Below are 11,405 nucleotides of genomic sequence, written 5' to 3'. Positions count from 1 at the left end.
ATCGGATTGAGCTTGTCATCAACGTTTCAGCACCAAGGACTAAGCAAGAAAGCAACAATAATTCCACTCCCACACTTACACGTTAATGAAAATAGCTATCAATGTGAACTTTTCTTCTAAGAAAGGAGGGCAGCTGGACGATGAGAATGATAGCTCTGCCACACTGCCTGCACGTGTAAGCTACCACACACTGTACGCACATACATAAAAGATTGCTTTGTGATTAGAAAAGATAGACACTCATGTTTAGCTCCACCTGATTGTATGGAGGTTTTCTCATTATCCTATATTGGAGAGTAGAGTTTTATAAGAGTTTTATGCTGTGTCCACTTTTTGTAGCTTATATTTGACCATACAAAAGTCACTGTACTTTCTGTCGTGTCAATAAAGCTTGTCATGATAGATATTTTATTTTACTTCTCTTTACAATACAATAGACGTGTGTAATTTCTCGTGCACTTTATACATCACATTTCATTTTGTGCTTTTTAAGTCAATATATATATATATCATATGTAGAGATAGATTTATATTGAGAGAGATAAAACATAAAGGATACGATATAAGTGGCACTGCAAAACATAGAAAACATAGAAAATGCTATATATAGAAAACGGAAACGTAAAATTGCATTCTACAGCCGTGTATCATGGGGCACAACTGTTTCTGACTGCGGAGATCCAAACTGGATATTGAACTCTTTCCGCACCCGTCTTTTTTGTCGAGTATTATTTCTACAGAGACGCCATCTACAAAACACAATATTGATATACCGTCTGAACTTATCGCCCATTAGCGCATAAAAGAACGGATTCACAGCGGAATTTGCGACGTAAAGAGCCAAACAGGCGTCATACAGACCGTGGGGAACGTTTTGAATCAAGCTAAAATATTGAAGTATCCAGTAAGTGTGCCAGGGGAGCAAGGCGATAACAAAGAAGACTACAACAGCGGCAACCATTCTGGTTACTCTGTTCCTGGACCTGATTAGATGCATGGATAGAGTAGACGGTTTCTTTTCCCGCAGTTTGCGCCATATGATAACATACAGAGGTATGATGATACACAACGGCACTACGAAGGTTATTGTAAACCCGTACATGCCACGGAGTTTATTTAAGAGTTCTTCTGGTATGCCTTCTGGAGCCAAGACATCGCACTGGGTTACGTGATGAATTTTGCCTCCCGACTCACAGGAGAAAGCATGAACGGCAGTTTTCACGAAAACCAGAGTCGGCGATGCAGCAACTAAACCAAAGAACCAAACAACAACGCTAGCTACCCAGGCTTTCTTCTGGGAGATCTTCTGTGAGTGTCCTATCGGATCTGTGACGGCCTTGTATCGTTCGATGCTCAAAGCAGTCAGGAACCAGACGCTACAGAACGCACTAACGTACTCCATGATGAAGTAGACGTTACACATCGCATTACCAAGTATCCAGTCTACGTGGAGAGCATACACTGTGTAAAGAGGTGTCACGCAACAATACAGAGCGTCCGCGGCCGCTAAGTTTAACACAAACACATTAGGGACGGTTCGCATGGCCGGGTATCTCGCGATGATGTAGATCACAAGAAAGTTTGCAAGCAGTCCTATACCTGCCACCAACTGTCCGATGCATACAAACACTAATTCGTGCGTTGGTGAGGGAGGTTGTGGCCATGAGCCTCTTGTATCATTGCTGCAGTTGACGACACCTGTGTTGTTGTAGGCTGTTGAGTTGGCAAATGAATGCATGTTTGTAGTAGTATTTGAGTAGTCCATGGTACAATTTATCGTCTTCTCTGGTCAGTATGTATCTACGGAAAAATGGAAAAGGTGACAATTTAGTTCAACCATGGACATACCGTCTTCGGACAGAATGTTGCCCAAAGCTGAAACCTCTTTTGATGAAAATGCAACAATAAGACCCAAACCTATATGTGTAGCTAGCCAGCATCTGACAAAAAAAACAATGTAAGCAGATATAACGGCATATTATTACCAACTCCGAATCCAGTGGTTCGACTTTGGTTGTAATGAACTTTGGTACAGTAAAGCACAGAGACATTTTTTTGGCATCCGTCTGTCTCGGAAGACAATAGTAGGCAGACAGGGTGGGTTTAAGGCGACCCGTCTGCCTGACCTGCGAAGGAGGAGTGTGCACATCCTTCTCCACCCTCTCGTCCATTGGCGCAAGTCCTACAGGGGCAACGTGTAAGACGGCCCCAGCAGATGCAGGTTTGTTGTTTGGAATTTCAGTCTCCTAGGATGACTTCCGACCAAGGATGCAAGGGGTTCCCCCTAACCCTGACTCGTGTGTCATGACGGGTGCGTCATGCCCGAACATGCCCCTATGGCCAGAGACATAGAGCCTTTATAACCTACCTTTTCTGGTTTCTCCTAAGAAACGTTCTGTGAAGAAGAGAATCTGCAGGTGTTCACCCCGTTACTGCCAGCCGTTTATCATAGATAAAACTGAGCTCCCCCAAGTTTATATGGGTATCGCAGACCTTTTCCGGAGGAAATAATAAGTCTATAATGGCATAAGGAGATGAGGTAACTGAAGAGGATGGATTGGAAATGATTTTTATCATATTTTTATTACGCCTACTAGGCGTGCCAAACCCATAAAAACTGTTTGATGATGCCGCGGAGGGCAAAACATTTACTACCGTCAGTCTGAACTGTTGACCGAACACTTAAACCAATGGCAGATGTCGTTTGCTAAACCGGTGACGTTACCCAGTAAATCTGATTTCATCTGAAACAACCTCGTATGACCTTTTCAAGCTTGTTTGAATGATTTCTGATAGCTGTTTTCGTTGATACATTTATGTCTAGTTTCATTTGCCTATGCCAACGTCTCTCTCTCTCTCTCTGTATTTTTGACTTGCCCTCCTGTCTTTTGGGTTGGTCTCCTAATAATACAGTGCAATTTAATGGAAATGGTGATAATGTCAACAGTCTTACAGGATATGATAGTCCATGACCTCGCATAACCTCGTTAATGCGTGTTTGAATGATCTACTGTACTGTAGTAAGCTTGTTTGCCATGATACAATATAGTGCAATGGAACAATTAAATAATGACAATGTCAACAGTTCCCGTGGGAGGCCCGTCGTGATTATTCAACACTCACCCTCGGATGACCCTGCTTATGTTTGGCTTAATGATTATGCGTTGACACACTACATTAGTACTGCAATATACTAGATGTAGCTGCTTGAAATGGCAATGTCAACAGTTTTGTGGCAAGTTGTTCAGGAACGGGCGGAAATCACTGTCAACAACCCGTTCCAAATCGCATTTAGAGCATCCCACGATTAATAGAACTGTGAGCAATATGAAGTATGCCAACTAGATCCAGCAAGGGGGAGAGCCATTCTTTTTATCTGAAATTATTGATAAGGTTTCAAAAGTATGAAAGACATAGCCAGTATTTTTCAAGACCTTTGACATAGGAAAAGGCCCGGCATTAGGCATTATGGTATCATCGCTCGTAAACAGATATGGAGATACAATTTTACTGTATGTTTTGATTCCTAACGTCTTCGTGCTTATTTCTGCATACAAGTTACTTACTGATGAGCGCGATTTAGGTCAGCCATCGAAGTTAGGGCTGCCCATTGACAAGCATGTTGAAATACACTGAATGAAGGCTTCAAAAAAGTACTAACCCATATTTCAATCTTAAAAATTCTTCTCCACCAGAAAGTCACTTGGGTCTAGTTTATAACCATTCAAAGAAAACAGAGGGTTGTTCGGCTCATTCTCCGAGAAAAGCTCGGTCTATGAAAGAAACCTCACCTTTGACCCCTTTCCCCCCCTGATACAACCGGTAGCACCCTATAACTAAAACCTGTCATGACACCAGCTAAACTGCTAAACTGAACAAATTTTGACCCAAACAGGAAATATTATGCCCTACCTGTCCCTTCTAACTCAAAAAGTAGACAAATTGGGCACAAATTTTCAAGGAAAAGAAGGATTTTCAAGGATTTTAAGTCACACCCATTTTTTGCCCTCTACCGCGCAACGCAACTCTGACGTCAGCCCTACTGTTTATGCTTCGGTCACAAGTGCGCCCATGCCTGTCCTGGATGTAGCCCCGGCCGGGCCCCGATCGAAGCCACAAATTTGTCCCGGAAGACTGCCAGATACCGCGGGTGTACCTCTGGGTGTTCTCACGGGTAGATCACGGTGTCTATTTGTAGCCGGGTCCAAGGTTGATTTTAACTCCGATTAAAAATAAACGGACCCTGCCGAGCCCAAATATAGCCTGGTAGCCACAGGGCGTTCCACGGGGCGAAGTAGGTCTCACGCCCGAAAGTGCAAAAAAGGACAGCTCGTGAACTGCCCGTCTTTTTTTCCAATTTGTGACATTAGTCACCTTGATAGCCTCTACGAACTGGTTATTCTTTTGCTTTAAAGGCATATCCGTTCGTTTGCACTCGATTCCTTGTGGCCGCGCCTCGAAGCCATCAGAAGAAAAAAAAGTTTGTTCTAGTGATCTAGTCTAAAATTAAAAAGAAGCCCGCCTTGTAGAGCCTGCTATTGTGGGCTAGTGTTCTGTGAACTCCTGGAGAGCAGCCGCAGGGACCCATAACTCATAACCCCAGGGCGTCAGGACAATGACCTCCACCTCCTACATGCGTGTCTCCGTCTGCCGGACGTGATTGGGAGGCCAACGTAATTGCGTTTATAGTTGCGGTTAGTTGCGGTTTGTGCAAAGCTTCCGGTCGAGATTTGATAAGGAGTGTTAAAAGGTCACGACTCCGAGGGCACGGTTCATACTGGTTAGTGTTGGCACGGTGGTCTCGGGTACGAGCCAGGGAGTGAGTGGGGGTCTACAGATCTCTACATGCCCTTTTCGTGAACCGGAGACAAGCTACTTTTAATTTCCCGTAATTCATAGGGAAAGATATCTAGTTTCACATGATTACGTGAAGCGTAACCGGTGCCTTCCTGAGTTTAGTGTAAAGCGTTGTTGGATCCTCATTGTTCCCGTAAGAAACCGTCTGCATGTTTCGCCGGTATGCCTTCCCCAGTGGTTGAGCTCGAATAAGTACAATCTGTTCATGCTTTTATAGGCTTACGATTTTCATTCGTCTTCCAACATGACCTTGACCTTGTCTGTGCCGACCTTGACATTTAGCATTAACCTGACGTCACAGAAGCATGCGCACTACAAAAAAACGGCTTTTCACATGGATGGAGAATGACCTTGGACAAAACATCCGTTTCTGATCACCCGTTTCGGATGTAAAAGTTGGCGCTAGGGCAGCTGCGCTAGGGTAAACCATTATCTACACTTAGCGGGAAAATGTCCCACTATAAAATAGACACATACCTTTTGACTAAATGTTTCAAGTGGATCATGGAAAAATTGATTATTTACGCCATGATGGCATGACAGAATTTCAAACTTACAACAAGATTATAAGTACAATTATAGTGTGCGGTCGCTCCGATGATCTCTAATGTACAGTCATTACCAGCATTGACTATCGGTACGAACATTAACTATGGTACCTAGGCCTAAATAAGACATTTCTTAGGCTCCGTGGCTAAGAAATCTCAGTACAAAAGCCATGAGTTGCCTTGATATCGGGCTGGGGTCTGGTATCCAGGCGGCCTTGAGGGACTAGGAAAAGTTTCCTTGTCGGCATGTTTGCCCTGGCCGGGCCGGCGAGCTGGCTTGTGTACGCCAGTACGGGCACTGGAAGCAGTCTGATTTGTGCGACGTATGAAGTAGTCTCCAAGAAAACAATAAACGTTTTTGACGATGATCAGTCGCCATGGATCTATAGGAAATGCCCACTGTGCCCTTTTTGGTTTCCTGTTGTCAAAGTCGGTCTTACGGTAAAAACGAGACCAGGAAAGACTTCTATCTGCCAGATAAAAGATCAAGGAAGTCTTGACAGATCAAGTCTCGGATACCGTGTTTCCCAGCCTCGATGGACTCGATAAGCTACAAATTGGGTATATGAGAGAAGACGACAAATTGCGATTTCTCACGCGACTTCACTCCGTAAAGTATATGTACCATACCAGATTGCCTGGCTTTTCCGGGTGGTGGGCGTGGCAATGCACGACACTCGCTCGTCGGATGCTGTCGACCCTGTCCCCGACATGTTTACATCTACTACACCCACTATCATCATTATCATCATCGACTATACCTGCCTTCAGCTGAGTGGTAGATACAAACATGCCATGGTACAGCCACACTTGCAGCTTTGACCTTAGTTAGCCTCGTGTTGCAGGTTTGGGGGAGTACGCGAAAGAGATTTCTGACAGTGTATGTCTGGTGCCATCCTACATTGTCCTTTAGTTTACTCGGGCTACTGTACTTGACAAGGCGAGTGCGTGTAGGAGAGTCCCGGTAAACTAAATGATCCTAAATCGGTAGGTTAGAAATCTTTATTGACACAACAAAAGTACAGCTATTTTTGTAAGGCCTACTACAACTAAACAGACAAGTGTATATGAATAACATTAGATATGAATAACTCAACATGAGTCTAGCGTGTTATTTGCAAATATGGATCTAAGTTATAAACATTCTTAGATATATTTACCTATTTGTACACAATAAGGGTTATCTCCTCCCAGAAAGTAGTTTAATTTATCTATCAAACGGAAATTTGTCTAGTCTGGGTACCATCATCCAAAGTTTTCACATAGGGAGAGCCAGAGTAGCATGATTAAACTATGGTGGAATGGTGCCTGCGCTATTCTTGGTCCATGTCTGTTTTCAATGATTATGCAATCTCTTAATCTAGGAGTGACGTAATGTTGCTATGCATGGAGAATGTTTTCTCAGAAGCCTGTCGATGTTGAACTCAGGAGTTTCTATGGTAACATTTTCTTGGAGCATGTTGGCCCTAGAACAGAGGGGCTAGCCAGGGAAAGCCCTGGATGACAGCCAGGCTAGGTCATCTTAGGACGAGTCAGGGGGAGGGGGTAGAACAAGAAGCGACTCACTGCTGCTAAAATCTCTGGGACGGCTCAACGTTCTCAAAAACTAAATACAATCAGTGAACAGTGCATGAAATTGGTAAAGTGTGAAAGTTAGAATCCTTTCCACGACTAGGGCCGAGTGCCCGTTTCCGTTTCTGTATAGCCCTTGGGCCACCCTGGACAGGGTTAGTCATCGAGTGTGTTCAACTAGCATACTCTGTATTATACGTACTGAGTGCTAAGCAAGGAAAGTAGTATGTACCACTTTGTATGCGCCGACCGTCGAAGGAACTGCCGACCTTCCGAATGCAAAGGAACTGCCCTCTGGGCAATTGCATCGATCACATAATAAATCCTCAAAGAGATAGCCTGAGAGTCCAGTCTTCGTCAATAACGTTGGCCTACGTCCAACAGTTGGTCGCGACTTTATCAGGACTTGTACCGCGGGTAGCGACAGTTTAAGTAAACAAACGCTAACAAGTCTGGATTCCAGGCTAGCTACAAAGAGGCCCAGCGACGGAGCCTGCTGTAGAGGTTAACGAGTGACGAAAATGAGCAGCAGATGAAGTACGGTTTCCAAGCGCCCTTACTGCGCATGATCCCCTCACCTTGCTGTGCACCCTTCCCGCAGAGAAAGACGTGCCTGTGGTCACGACTCACGCATAGCCTCAGCATCAACCTCCATAGCGTTATATAGCTAAATCCCTAGTGTAGCCTCAACAGCGGCCACCATAGTGTTAGTGCTAAATTCGGTGTCACTTTGTACTCTGTTCGGGTATGATATACGTGGTAATGACGGGGCCTTAGGCACAGATCCGGACAGAAGCAAAAATCATGTATCTAATATGTTAGCGGGAGTGTTTTCAAACTTCTGTCAATCATGGCAATACCATAGCAACGAGCGCTGGCCGCCATTTTTGTGTCTCATCGCTGTAGCATCGAGCTACAATGATCAGGGACACCAATATGGCAAAGTACAATGTTTCATGCGGGGCAGGAATATTGTGCAATACAATGCTTGATATATGACCAATATGTTTTGAACTCTCCGGGCAGATGATGAAATTCCGTCCTGACTGGCTGGCTTTTTGCCTTGCCGCCGGCAAGGCTTTACGCCAGCTTTCTTCCATGGATCCATGGATGGACGGACCTGTTAACCCAGCCCTTCCAAAGCCCCTTCCAAAGGCCCTTCTTTTTGCTGGAAGGTGACAGTTCAAAATTAGTAATGACCATTCGATACAATGACCATACTCATATGTAGTTGACCCCTAAGGGTACACAAACATTAGGGAGGCAAGCCAATCCACTGGACCACGCTCGCTCGCGGCTAATCGCTCGCTCGCTCACTCGCGGCTAATCGCGGCCGAGTTTCATGGCTTAGTTAGACAAGGGTACATTCCAGGCGAGTATTAAAACGCTCTTCTAGACGCATGTTACTGTATGTGGTCCAGCGTAACAAATCTACGCTTTAACTCACCATGTTTATATAAAGATATATCACAAATTGCATCAGAAGGAACTTAGTTTGTAATAAAATATAATGCATATTCATTGTGGGTCAAAAAGTTTTACAAAACCTGTTTAATGTACCAATAATTCATCTGACATACATTATGATAATGAGGGGGGAGGGGGGCGACATGTGGAACTCGGGATTTTTAAGCGTAGAATCTAGTCTAACTTACCAAAATAACATAAAATACGCGGCAAGGCACAGCTTTTTAAAAAAGATTTCTTGTTTGACAATCCTCTACCTGTTGTTCAGAAAGCTTTACAATTGGCTACCCGGGGTGTTAAATGCAATAAAAACCTGGCGGAGGATGTACCGATGACGTCACATGAATGTGGTAACTTCTACATGTTGACTAGACAAGTTATAGGCAGTTAGCTCGTCCCAGATGCAGAACACAGTTATGGAAAAGTCGTTTCCCATAAATCGGTAAAGTTATAAAATTTCGTTGGGGCATGTTGGTCGAGGATGTGACCTGTGTAGGCCGTGGAAACAGTGCGTCATCCAGGATAGTTATTAGTGAAGCCTAGAGCTGTACTTTCGTGCGAGTCTTGTCTGCATTAAGGTTATGTGCCTGGAGTGACGTTTGTTCTTTATCACCTTGGCCCTGACCTTGGAGACAGTGATATTCGTACAGTAGTCCAGGCTTCTGGGTAGGTCTTGATAAGAAGAGTTAAACGTCTTTTGATACATTGTAAGTAATGTAAGAATAGATATGTTCCATGAACGCGTTCCTAGTGATGATGATGACGAATGAACCTACAGGAAATGTCCCCATATCATCTATTCTATTGTGAGTACATTTACCCTAAATTGTGAGATAAAAATTGCCTACAATCTCACACCACAAAATCCCTGTTCATGGCAATTATACAATCTGTACTTTAATAGCTACACGACACAAGACGCACTTTCCCGCTATACGCTTACGACCGAAATTCAGGTCTGTGCACATCCGCCCTAGTGTGAGGACTGACGAACATTAACACCTAATTCTTTCAGTTACAGACTTTCACCAATTTGACTCTTGAGATCAATTGTTGAGTAGCAATTCTGAATAATAGTTTTAATGGGCCAATGGGACCTTTGTATACGAATATGTCTATGTTTTCCGATGTCCAGCAATAAATTGAAATTTATGTCTGGTCTCAATACATTCTTTGTACACTCCCGCGATAAAAAAACAAGAATTGATGTGTAGAGTGTGATAAAAGGAAATCGGCAAAATGCATGGAGAATCAAAAAAGTTTTTGGAAGAAGAGTTTAGGACACTAAAAAATACTGATGACTGAAAAGCATTGACTTTGACCTTGCAAAGAATGACATGTGCGATATATAGACTAAACATATTTCTTAACTTAAGGTTGTCAAAGGCTTCATAAAGACAATCGTTCTGACACCGTGATGCAGAAAATGTGGACCTTTTTTTGCAAACTAGTAAATCTTTCATCATACGAGATCATGCGACCTAGAACGTCCTTGAGGGGGTCTGCATGGGGGGGGGGGCGACAACGCATTTCGATAAATTTAGGAGTAGAGTTGCCAGCTACGCAAACTTTCAATAGCTACATTGCTACGAATTCATTTTCTTTCAATAGCTACATTGCTACTAATTCCTTTTCCTACAAATTACGGAAGATTTAATAGAATAGCTTGTCTAAATTCCTAAATGGCATGCAGGCCTCTACCACTAGTCTCTACCAGATCCTACCTGGACTCCGGCCTGACCGAATCGGTAATAGGGGCCAGGTTATAAGACAACAAGCCTAGTAGGAGTCTATTGGCCTAGGAGTGAACTGACCGGCCGGCGGATAGACTGCAACTTGTTTCCCTATTTGCCCAAGTTCTTTTCTTTTTTTTATCCAGCTGACACGTCTGCTTGGAGACTAGCAGACCTCGTCCTTGGCACAGGAGGCGGCCCGCGGGGATCCTAATAAGAACCAGTCGCGCCTTCCATAAACTGTGTGTGTGTCTTGTCCAGTCAAGAATACGACAGATAAGTTTGAAGTCTTGATTTATATGTCTCAGTCAGTTAGTAGGTCGTGCCGGTGGACGCGGCCGGTAACTAGGCTACCTACCTACCTAACTAGGCTAACCTATTATAAATCAATCTCCAAGCAGCTGCGCAGATTTAGGGTAGCCTGGTAGCCGGTACTAAAGCATAGCCTCGATCGCAGACTTCTAGCAACGCTAGCTTGCATTGTTTCGGATACCGTTTTGTGCGCGTGAAAATCTGCTGGCAATATGCAAATTATCTGATTCCCAAGGGATTTAGTTGATATGATTTACAATACAATAAAATACAATACAATACAATACCATATACCAAGGAGCTTTTATCAACGTTGATAAAAGCTCCTTGCATAATACTGTATACTAGTACCCTTTCCATGTATTTCTGACAAATTGAAGAGATTTTCAAATGCCCAGGATTCGCAAAATATCCTTTTCCCCAAGGGAGCTAAAATCAGGAGTTTTTCAAATCAAAAATTCATGTTTTACGTAGGTTTCCTTTTAGATGATCTGCGTTTTATCTTTTCGCCTCCAAAATTCCACAAAACACATGTAAGACAATGAGCCGTGCCTTACATCTGCTTGAGATTTTCTGTAAATGCAGAAATGTTCGTGGTTGATTAATGTTCGCGGTTTGCGCGGTGACCACTTCACCGCGAACTTAAAACCACCGCGAACATCTCTCTATTATGGTATTACACTGCAGTCTAAGGTGTTACCGCAAACTTAAAACCACCGCGAAAAGTCATTTTTCCCGCTTCGAATTTAAATCCCCGCTAACTTAAATGCATTTACAGTAATGCCTGAAACCCCCAGAAGAGCTCAAAACCCCAAGAGAGCCTTTCTTCTCCCTACAGCTGAATCTGCTGGCAGGACCGTTGTCTCCCACTGTGGAGAGGTCAGGCTTCTCTCACGTGATTGGCCAGGCTCCAAGG

At 43.7% G+C, this 11,405-nt stretch overlaps 1 protein-coding gene across 1 annotated transcript; it reads right to left on the bottom strand.

Annotated features, from left to right (window-relative positions):
* Positions 1 to 576: 576 nt before the first annotated feature.
* On the bottom strand, positions 577 to 1,920 carry LOC118428150 (neuropeptides B/W receptor type 1-like). The gene has a single exon (XM_035838142.1). It carries the CDS (start codon positions 1,763 to 1,765, stop codon positions 635 to 637), a length of 1,131 nt encoding a protein of 376 aa, XP_035694035.1. The 5' UTR covers positions 1,766 to 1,920; the 3' UTR covers positions 577 to 634.
* Between the last annotated feature and the right edge of the window lie 9,485 nt (positions 1,921 to 11,405).

The sequence above is a fragment of the Branchiostoma floridae genome, chromosome 12 (genome assembly GCF_000003815.2).
Source record: "Branchiostoma floridae strain S238N-H82 chromosome 12, Bfl_VNyyK, whole genome shotgun sequence".
NCBI lineage: Eukaryota > Metazoa > Chordata > Leptocardii > Amphioxiformes > Branchiostomatidae > Branchiostoma > Branchiostoma floridae.
The sequence above is the reverse complement of the archived record's forward strand: the minus strand, read 5'-3'. Positions and strand labels throughout refer to the sequence as shown.